The 11,386-nt window shown below is 40.1% G+C and overlaps 1 protein-coding gene across 1 annotated transcript; it reads left to right on the top strand.

The window, feature by feature from the left end:
* The first annotated feature begins 27 nt into the window (after window positions 1-27).
* Window positions 28-4,358, top strand: MOCS3 (molybdenum cofactor synthesis 3). The gene has a single exon (XM_036749289.1). The coding sequence runs from the start codon at window positions 42-44 to the stop codon at window positions 1,410-1,412; it is 1,371 nt and encodes a 456-aa protein (XP_036605184.1). The 5' UTR covers window positions 28-41; the 3' UTR covers window positions 1,413-4,358.
* Window positions 4,359-11,386: the final 7,028 nt, after the last annotated feature.

The following is an 11,386-nucleotide window of genomic DNA, read 5'->3' as shown; positions in this document are numbered from 1 at the left end:
AGCGGAAGCATATCCCAAGGCAACGGCCAGGCAAATACAGCATGGCGGCGAGCGAAGAAGTGCTCGCCTTGGAGGCTGAAGTTGCTTTGCGTGAAGAGGAGTTAAGGCTCCTTAGACAGCGCCTGGAGGCAGCGACCGCGGAGCCGTTCCCACGGCAGGCGCGTGAGCCGGCGCCGCTGGCACCGAAGGCTGCCCTGTCCCGGGAGGAGATTCTTCGTTACAGCCGACAGCTAGTCCTGCCAGAGCTGGGGGTGCGCGGGCAGCTGCGCCTGGCCGCCTCGTCGGTGCTGGTGGTGGGCTGCGGCGGCCTGGGCTGCCCCCTGGCTCAGTATCTGGCGGCGGCCGGAGTGGGCCGCCTGGGCCTCGTAGATCACGACGTGGTGGAGCTGAGTAACCTGCACCGGCAGGTCCTGCACGGCGAAGCGCGGGCGGGCCAGGCCAAAGCGCACTCTGCCACCGCCGCCATCGGGAGGCTCAACTCGGCGGTGCAGTGCGTTCCGTACGCCGAAGCCCTCACCCCGGCCACTGCGCTGGACCTCGTCCGCCGCTACGACGTGGTGGCCGACTGCTCGGACAACGTGCCCACTCGCTACCTGGTCAGCGACGCGTGCGTGCTGGCCGGCCGGCCTCTGGTCTCGGCCAGCGCGCTCCGTCTGGAGGGCCAGCTCACAGTCTATCATTACCAAGACGGGCCCTGCTACCGCTGCGTCTTCCCCACGCCACCTCCGGCTGAGACGGTGACCAACTGCGCGGACGGAGGCGTCCTGGGCGTGGTGCCCGGAGTGCTTGGCTGCCTGCAGGCGCTCGAGGTGATCAAGATCGCGGCCGGCCTCGGGCCCTCCTACAGCGGCAGCCTCTTGCTCTTTGATGCCCTCGGCGGTCAGTTCCGCTGCATTCGGCTTCGGGGCCGTCGGTCAGACTGTGTGGTCTGTGGGGACCAGCCCACGGTGACCCGCTTGCAGGACTACGAAGCGTTCTGCGGCTCCTCGGCCACGGATAAGTGCCGCAGTCTGCAGTTGCTCTCCCAGGAGGAGCGGGTCTCCACTGCCCACTACAAGCGGGTGTTGGACGCCGGGGAGCCTCACCTGCTGCTGGACGTGCGACCGAAGGTGGAGGTGGACATCTGTTGCCTACCACATGCCCTCCATATCCCTTTGAGCCACTTGGAGCGAAGGGATGTGGAGAGCCTGGAACTCTTAAGGGACGCCATTAGGAAAGGGAAGCAGAATATCCAGAAAGGGACGCTTTTCCCCATCTATGTGATTTGCAAGCTGGGGAATGATTCTCAAAAAGCAGTGAAGGTCCTGCAGAGCTTGTCAATCAAAGAATTGGACTCTTTCTTGGCCAGAGATATTGTGGGAGGTCTCATGGCCTGGGCCACCAAAATAGATCCGACATTTCCACAGTATTAAGTGGTGTAGTAAATTTGTCTGAAATCGATGATGGTCAAAAGTGCGTCTTTCAATTGTGGATTTCAAAATTGCCTCGAGGAAGTACTCATACTGTGAATAATTGTGAGAGAAGGGAAGTTGGAAGACGATTTTGTTTTTCAAAAATTCATTGTGTTAAGGCAACTTTTATTTTTATTTATTTCAACCTTTATTTTTAGAATGAATACTTTAGTACTGCTTTATGTGGTCAAATAAGGGTTTTGAGTAGGTTAAATGTCTCTGGATATATGCTGTCCTGCCCTATTAAAGAGCGTTGAAAAGACTTTTAAAGCAACTTGTTCCGGAAAGATTTGAAAATAGCTTAATTGGTGGAAAAAATCAATTTAACTGTTCTCAAACAGTTGTCACAACAATTAATGGTTTCCCTGGGGTTTTTTAATGTGTTTATTATTTTGCCCTTAAGCACTTAATTAAGGTTCCAATTTGGCATCTTTTGTAATCGTGGTAGAATTTAAGTGCATGCAATTGAAAAAATTCGGACTCCTGGTAACAAAATTAAAGTGGCACCCTGACTAGTGTATGCCTCATATAATAGAAATTATATTGAATTACTTGATGTAGTTCAAATAGTTTGTCATCTAAGTCAAAACTAAATACTTAGCTTTGTAACTGAGTGCATATCTTCTTTGGGGCTTGAAATAAAATTAATCCTTGGACTATCAAATAATAGTGAAAATAATACTTAACTTTATACTGTTTGAATATCGTAAAATTCTTTTCAAGGAAGTCCTTAGGGCTACTGGCATTCATTTTGCCGACTTTCAGTTCTGTCATTCCCCACTCAATTTTATACTGGGAAATTTAGTTAAGTGGGTATCAAGAACAGCCTTTAATTGAGGATTGGAGATAAAACTTCATTCAAACCTTTAAGTTAGTTTCTGAAAAGGAGACTGATGGCAAAAAGCAGCCCGGAGAGGTTTGAGGGGTGGGTGTTACATACCAATTACTAGTCACTGCTGAGGGCTACTCCAAAGAAAAGGCTGATGTTATTAAAATTTCCTTTATTGTCCTAGGCATCTGCTGGTACATTAATCTTTAAATCTTAAGGTAAGATGAGGTTACTAAGGTCCAAATAATCACTTTCCTATTAGCCTTTTGAATGATTCTGAATCATTTTTTCAATCTGTCAGTTTGGAGAGGGCAATTGCTATCTGCCTTGTAGAGATGAGAAAGAATAGAAACATAGTACCAGTAGTTCATAGTTCATCTGGGACTTTAAGGTTTGCAAATGGTTTTCCTCACAACAACCCTGTTAGATAAAGCTCAGAAAGTTAGTGACTTTTTGGTCTTAGGTATAACTAGTAAGTGTTAGAATTTGTACCCAGTTCTCTTGACTGCAGAGTACTTGAGAGTAAAAAATCTCGAACAAAATGTTAACAGTACTTACCACTCCAGTGAGCTGCCTTCTGAAGTAGGGAAGCCAGTTCAATTCAGGAAATGTTGAGCAGTGTTTTTTCTATTATGGAAACATATTAAAAACCTTTTTAGTTTCTCTAGAAATATTAACAAATAATATTTTACCTGCCAAAAACTCCAGACTTTACTTTTTAGGGAAGTGGATGGAAGGAAAATTCAAGCTTTTCTTCGGGAAATAGATTAATTCGATAACTAAACTTAACACTTTGTCTAGATAAGATCTTTACCGTCTTCACTCTTAAGTGATTGGCCTTAGGACTCACCCAAGGGAAATGTCTTCATCCATGGAAAGAGAGGCATTCTCACATCTATTCAATTTAGATTCCCGAAATAGATCTCTGGGGAGAAACATTTTGATTGCTGAGGGGAGAGTGGGCTAGGAGGAATGGGATGATAACTGTTCTATGATGTTAACCCAATCTATTATATGTTATTGTGATTTTCTTCCCCTGGATTTCCTAGAAATATTACCTAAAATTGTCTTGGGGGCAAGAGTCATATTGGAGGGCATGGACCCTTGGACACTTGGACCCTTTTCTCTCCAAGCTAGAAGTACCTTGGATAGAGAATAATTTTAAATTAAAACTTTTTTTTGACAGACTTGATCCTGCAGTACGATATTAATATTTTTATAATATACTATCAAAGTACTAGACTAGTAGATAAGACATTCTCAGATAATCTAGGACAGAGTATAGAAAGTGTGAGGAATAAATAGGCTTTAAAATTTAAACCATCTAAAGTATAAGGTGAAGTATTAGAATGTACATACACCATAGTATTCCTTTAATTCTTCATGGTAATAAATAACCTTGACTCTCCCAGCAGAGGGAAACGATTCACAGTGTTAAGATCTGGAAGGTGCTTTGTTGGAGATCGTGTGGCCTAACTTCCTTTTTTAATAAGGAAAGGTTTACGATATAGGACTATATGACGTCAAATGGCCAACTTTTTAGGGTAGGCTCATCAACAGAGTTGACCACCAGGTGGTGACTTTTTCCCCCCCAGAGCAGCTCATCAAATGATCTAAAGGTACAAGGGCTGTGCTGTATATTCCTATGGATGAAACAAATCCTTGAAATTTAAATATTAAAATGTATGTTTCTGAACTCTTTCTCCTCTTCCCCCCAAACATACTATATTTTTCAGCTCCTTGAGGGTAGGTGTGCTGTTTTCCACTGTTTTGCACAGAGTCATATGGTTTAAAAAATGCTGAGTTGAGTTGAATATAGTAGCAAGAACAAAACATTAGCTCAGGAAGTTTTTGTATTAAAATACAAGACAAAGGCATACTTTTCATTCAGACTTTGTGAGCTCTCACCACTATAGTTACTTAATATTGAAGATTTGTTAAATTTATGAATTAAATTTTTTTCTTTCCTGTTCTTGTCATTTTGCTGAAGGAAGGGAAAAAGGCAGTAAAGCTTAGATTTCTTAATTTTTATTATTGGTGACATTTCAGTTAAGACTAATAAAGGAAATTTTTTTCCATGTTTTTCATTTTAATGCTCTTCTTCCTATGTTGTTGCATATAACTTAAAGCAAGTTGCTTAAAAACAAAGCATTCTGATTTCCCTAGTACTGTCTTCACATGAAGTTGTGATTTGCTACTCACCATAAAGAGGCAACTAGGTTGCTCAGTGGATAGAGTGCTGGGCCTTGAGTCAGGAAGACCTGAGTTCAAATCTGGTCTCAGACACTCACAAGCTGTGTGACCTTGGGCAAATCACTTAACTTCTGTTTCTCTTAATCCACGGGGGAAGGGAATGACAAATCACTCCAGTATGTCTGCCCAGAAAACCCCATCTGGGGTCATGAAGAGTCAAACGTGACTGAACAACATATAGAGGTGAATTTGATAGTGGTAACCTGTGTATGGTGACCAGCGGAGCTGTTGAATCATATTGGTATACTCACCAATATGGCAGTAGGTTTGCCATCAGGCTTTTGAATAGTTTTGTTATTGGCAAAGGTAACAAGGCTTGACTTTCTTGGCACCAAGGAAAGGATGTGTCTTACCATGCTAAAGAGACAAGATGGCCAAACCTCAACGGGTAAGTGAGATGGCAGCAGGGTGCAGTGAAAAGAGCACTGGCTCTGGAGGCAAAGGACCTGTGTTCTAATCCAGCCCCTGGCACTACTTGAGTGACGCTGGACAAGCACTTAACCTGAGGCTCCTCGTTTGTAAAATGAGAATGGGGTTTCTATTGTCAAATAATGACAATGTGATTAAAAAATGTAAGTATGAACTTTTGTTTTTGGGGAGAAATTTGCAGTCAGTAAAACCACTGCACAATTTCTTAAAAGTAATCTTAGCTCTTTCACTTCCTCCTTTTTGCTCCTGGGCCCTATCCATTGTCCATTTCCAGTCTTTGTAGTACATGTATATATGTCCATGTATATTTGTATATACATGGCTATGCATAGTCATATATACGTGTAATCTTTTAGCAACCTCTCCACATTATCTCTTTTTAAACAGTCAATTTGAAAATTAATCCCACATCAGTAACTAGCCACTTCCTAACAAGATATAATCAATTTAATCTTTAACATGTTATTCTGTTATGTCCAAGGCTTCTCAATTTTCCTTGAAGAAAAAATTGATGATATGTAGGCTTGAGGATTCTGTGTAGCCTGTTAGACTTGGGCCTTTTTCATTTCTTTTGAGCTATAAGCCATATTTTTTTTAACTCCCATACTCAATTCTTGCATTGAAGTCATAGACTATTAAATGTATCTTTAACTGGGAGGGCTGTATCAAATTCTTCATAAAATTTCTTTATCTTATCATCCTTTCTCTTTAAAAGGCACTGTCTTATTTTTGAAATACAAGATAAGGAGGCATAGCTGAATAGCAGTTTGAAAAAAACAGGCGTTTAATGGCCTGGGAGGTCAAAAGTCCGATTGTGATATGATAGCCAGAAAAGCTAATGGGCTCTTCAACTGTATTAAGAGAAGCAAAACTTCCAGGAATGAGGAAGTGAAAATCCTAATGTCAGATCATACCTGGAGTTATGCTATATATGAAGGGTCTAGGAGTAGTTGTCCTGAAGCAGAAAATATCCGAGAGAGACATGATAGCCTTTTTTTTTTTTAACTTATCCTACTATTGTGGAGGCTTGGTGGTGTTCTATGATGTCTTCCTGCAAGACTGAGAATCAAGAAGTTTCTCACAGAAAAGCAGAATCAAAATCATCCTCAGTGGATTTGAGTGAAAACCGGCGACGATATCAGGCACAACTCAAAGGAGACATTGGAGAAGGACCAAGCTGAGTTTATAAAGAACTGCCTGTGCAATGATGTACAGATTCATACACTTTGCCAGGCTGTTGCCCTGCACTCATTTGTAAGAAGTAAATTTTACTCCCTTCTCATTTGGAAGCTGTCTGCTAAGGTGCAGACATTGAAAAAAAGTTGTTGTTGAAGACTGCTCCTGCCATTTTGTTTTCATGGAGTGAATTGACTAATAATATTACATGATATTTTCGCTGTCTTCTGTGTCCTTGTCTGCATAGGAATTGTATATTTGAGGTTATATTTATAAGGGGTGGGGAGCAGTTTTGTTTCCACAGAGTTGAAAGCATTCCTCTTCCCCTCCCTCCCCCCAGCTTTAGCAGAATGTAAGTCAGGTGACTGGTTAGAACTAGTTCTAATCAAAGCCCTGGGGTGAAAGGTTAGAGGCTTGTACGCGTGCTTAAACGAGTCATTTGAGGATGGCATGACATAGGCAGTCAGGGGGTTGTATCTGGCCTATGAAGAGCCTGGCGGGAGATTCAAAGGCGGGGCAGGGAGGCGCAATAAAAGGACTGGCGTCCATCTGAGTCCTTTGTACTCTCCTGTACTCTGTTCCGGGGACGTGCCCATTTATTCAGACGGAATAAATGTAAACCATAATTAAAGCGCCCCCGCTTGGGTGGCGTCCTTCCTCATGAGAAAGCAATAAAATTCCTTTTTGCCTTCTCTCAGAAACAGTCTCTGTCTATTTTTAATGTGAGTGGTGGTCTCTGACCCACACATACTGTACACAGCGATGGCAGCAATGAATCAAGTTAAAATAGATGCTTGTTGATTTGATTGTGAGCCAAATTTACATTTAATTGCAAATTCTGTTTGTTTTCTATTTTCATGTATAATACAAATATCAAAATTGATGACTCAATTCTTGTATAATGTCAACTTAGTCATTACATAAAGATCCTGCATTTAGAATATCAGCAGTTAACATTTCTATGGATAGTTTAAAAACTGTAATTCTCGTCTGCCTTTGTCCTCTTTTCTGCTACTTTCACTGTGGAAGTGAAAAGGGACTACACGGGATTGAAGGCCATTTTGTATTTTTCTTTTTGCTTGGCCTTTCTTAGTCAAATAATTCATTACTTAGTGGCTAGTCAATTGGTGATGATCCCCTCTATACTTAAGTAGGTTAATCCTTGGAAGGCACACACACAGTCTATTACCAGACTTATAGATATGATATAAAAAGATACCAACCTTCCTACTTGATCCTTTTCCTCTCTTTCACTCTCCCCACCCCATACCTGACCTCCATTCCAGCAGCCTATGACCATGGGCTAGAAATATTTGTTTGGCTATAAAACAGATGATCGGTCAACTAAATCAAAGGAGCCAAATTGGGACTACATTCTTAGTAAACTATTTTCACAGCTAAAAGAGAACCGACATTGCCATGTTAATCTGTGTTAAGTATAAACAGATTACAGCCTATTTTGGGAAAAATTGGTTGAGTGTCTACTCTGTCTACGGCTTCTCTTGATACTGTTGACTGTCTAACATGAACCCTCATCTAAAGAAGTTTAAAATCTTTTTGTAGAAGTATTATATTCAACTCATATTCATATACTGCTCCATAGTAAGCTTTAAAATAGAATGAGGCTGTTAGATCCCAACACCTATTAATATGTCATATGCCTGTCATAGTGAGTAGAAAGAACACTGAACTAGAAGTCTGGAGAAAGTCACTGATTTGAGTTGGTGATCATGGGCTCTCTAAGAACCTGAGTTTCCTCATTCATAAAATGAACATTTTAGTTACCATTTAAAGATTCTAACTCCAAATTGCCTTCTAGAATAGTTAGACTAAGTCATAGCTCTGCTCCCTATATAAGTGTGGCCTGCTTTCCACAGCATCCCTACTGGAAATTGACTTTTTCTATCTTTTTGTCATCTTTGCCAACTTTTGGGGAAAAGGGGTATGGTTATGAGGTGAAACTCAGAGTCGTTTTGATTTTCATTTTTATTGGTGATTTGGAGTAAATTTTCAAAAGTTGTTAAGTTTGTAATTTTTCCTTTTGAGACATCTGTTCATAACCTTTGACTACTTATCCATTGAAGAATGGCTTTTTTTATGTGTGTGTGTGTATGCATATATATATATATACACATATACACACATACACATGTGTAAACACGCACACATATACATACACAATACCATATATGTGTATGTATACTAATTTCCTATACCTGATAACTTGGATATCAAATTCTTATCAGAGATATTTGATAAAAAGATTTTTCCCCCTTTTTATCATTGATGAATTGATTTTTGTTCTTTTTTAAAAACCTTATTTTTTGGTATTTCATTTTCACCTGATATCTGTTCACTGGTTAACTGAAGCACTTAAAAGAATAAAGAAGAGTGCTCTTTGCTGAATTCACAGAGCTCTCATTTTAATGTTACATTTATTAATTGGCCTCATTTTAAGCTTTTACAACAGTGTAAATTAGGAAAAACAGGTGCTAGGTGGCACTGTGAGTCAATCTACATTTCCATGCCTTGTCATTTAGATGAAATTTTTAACCAATTAAAGATTCAATATATAATTTCTTAGGAAAATTTGATCATATGACAGTTTAGCAGAATGAAGTAGAAAATTCTTTTTTTTTTTAAGGTGTTGGCTCTTCTTTGGGAATGTAAGAGACAGAAGGATACAGGAGAAAATCTAGGCAGTGAGAAAATAAAAAGTATCAATAAAAATCTATTTTGAAAAAAGAGTGAAGATGTAAAAAGACCACAAAGTAGAGAAGGCTTACAAATTATGCTGTTAAAAAAATGCACCTAGACATTTTTAGGAAGCCTTACGCCTATAAGCAAGCCTGCACTCATTAACCAGACTCTAGGAGAAGAATTTATAAACATTCCTCACTCCCTTAGTAATCTGTGCCTTTGGGCAAATCACTTTATCTCTTGAGCGTCAATTTCCTTGTCTGTAAAATGAGAATAACCCTTGTCCTGCCAACCTCACTAAAGTTGTGGGGAATCAAATGAGTTACTGTACAATGATAACTTGTTTATATGTAACATTTTTAGATTTACAACATACTTTCCCCACAATGTGAGGCATGTAGTGTAGGTGTTTATTATCCATAATTTTCAAAAATGAGAGAAGTTCAGCCTGGGAGGAGGGTGACTTACATACATAGGGTGACACAGAGTGTCAGAATTGGGCCACTGGATTTCCAGCCCAGGATTTTCTCTATTATACTTCCTGAATGTGAAAATTCTTTTCAAACTATAAAATCTTTTACCAATATGAGGTAGTAGCATGATTATTACCCACAATCATAAGGGATATCTTTCACAATGATAATCAATAGTATTTTAAAAGAGGTAGTGTGGCATAGTGGACAGGGGAATCAACCTTGGAATCAGAAAGGCCTGGGTTCAAGTTCTGCCTCTGACAGACACTGACCTTATGACAGTGGGGAATTCGCTTAATCTCTCAGTGCCCCCAGACAACTCCCTGAGACTATAAATTATATACAAGTTGCTTATCTGCCTTTTTAGATGGAGTTTCCATATATAGAGCTCTCTATAGGGATGAAATCACAGGTCTATACCTGTACTCCCCCCCCCCCCCACCCCGCCGCAATTAAATTAGGTCACTACAGTGAAAAAAAATACTTGGGAATTCTTTTTTTTTTGTCTACATAAAGTTTGAATTTAAGCTTTTAAAATAGTTATTTAGCAAGACTATGATTCATTATCTGAACAAAGTATTTGATATTCTGAAGCATCTGTGATCTCATAGGTGTGGCTACCCCCACCACCAATTCAGTTTAACAAACATTTATTAAGACCCATCACAATAAATCATAATCTCTCTGTTTTTTTTCTCATCCTGGGTGATTCTTGTCTGATTTTCCGTAACTCCTCCATAAAGGTTTTACTTAATGTGCTTAGTCTTTATTTCTGGTTCATTTAATAAGTTGTGAATATCAGTGCTACACTTGGGTTATCCGTCTTTTATCATTTGCTCTTGCTCCGTGACTAGCCCACCTCCTTTGAACCGTCACACTCTATCATTAAAGAGCCATGACATGTTTTTAAGGCTTTGCTATGATGCGGATGTTATGATTAAACATTCTCTTTAAAGTGGAACTTCACTTTGAGATAGATGTAACATTGCCACGTATCTTATGAATATAGAGATGGAAAAGAAGAGAGTTCCCCATATGCTGTTCCCATATGTTCCTCCCAACAATAGACTATTCTGAAATACCTTAGCTGGCAGGGAGTTTTATTCTCAGAGCTGAATCCTTCTACCAGTAATGAGATCAGACTCACTTAACATTGGACAGGGTTTCACAGAAGATTGAGTTATTATGGACCAGGCGGGCTTTTCATTTGTGTCATCTAATTTTTAAAACTTCCTAACTCACCATCTCTGTACCTTTCCTTTAGAGCCATAATGGAACAGAGCACACTGAGCTTCCAACATAATGAGACTTCTATGATCGTCTCCTGGTTATTTAAACACCCTAGAGTAGTGACTCTTCAGTTGATAGTCTTCTGATAATGTCAAAATCAATTCACTATTCGGTCTTTTTGAAGAACAGCTTGTTGAAGTCTGGGTGCACAGTATAGACAAGCTATTAGTGAAGTCTGAGTGAATCTGACACACTTAAATTCTTTATTCTGAATGAATGGGCAGTATCTGAGATGCCTTAATCACAGTTAATATAGTTTAACAGTAGACTTTCATGGACTAGAAATAAGAAATTAATAGTCCTAATAGGAACCATTCTTCCCTAAGTAACTTTCTGAAAGTCAAATATTCCAGATTATACTACTAATTTATTTCTCACATGAGGAATCATGTATCCTCATTAATTTTGTGGAAGTATGAGTATAATAAAGTCATAAGGAGTAAAAATAGAGAGGTGGTAAGATAAAACATCATCACTCAACTCAAACTTCCTTCTCTAAAGTTACCAATGATCTTTTAATTACCCAAACTGACAGTGCTTCCTCACTCCTCATCCTTGTGGACCTCTCTGCAGATATTGGCACTGTTGGCCACTCTCTACTCCTGAATAGTCTCTCTTCCCTGGGTTTTCATGACACAGTTCTCTCCTGGTTCTTCTTCCACCTGTCTGCTCTTTCTGTTTCCTTTGCCGGCTCATCATCTTTGTCATACTCCCTAATTGCGAGTATATTCTATTTTTTTTGGAAGTGAGGCAGGCAATCAGGGTTAAGTGACTTGCCCAAGGTC

Source organism: Trichosurus vulpecula, chromosome 3, assembly GCF_011100635.1.
Source record: "Trichosurus vulpecula isolate mTriVul1 chromosome 3, mTriVul1.pri, whole genome shotgun sequence".
Lineage (NCBI taxonomy): Eukaryota > Metazoa > Chordata > Mammalia > Diprotodontia > Phalangeridae > Trichosurus > Trichosurus vulpecula.
This window is presented reverse-complemented; position numbering and strand designations above follow the sequence as displayed.

Coding starts and splice junctions, on each gene's coding strand:
- MOCS3 (XM_036749289.1), top strand. CDS start 42: ATGGCGGCGAGCGAAGAAGTGCTCGCCTTGGAGGCTGAAGTTGCTTTG.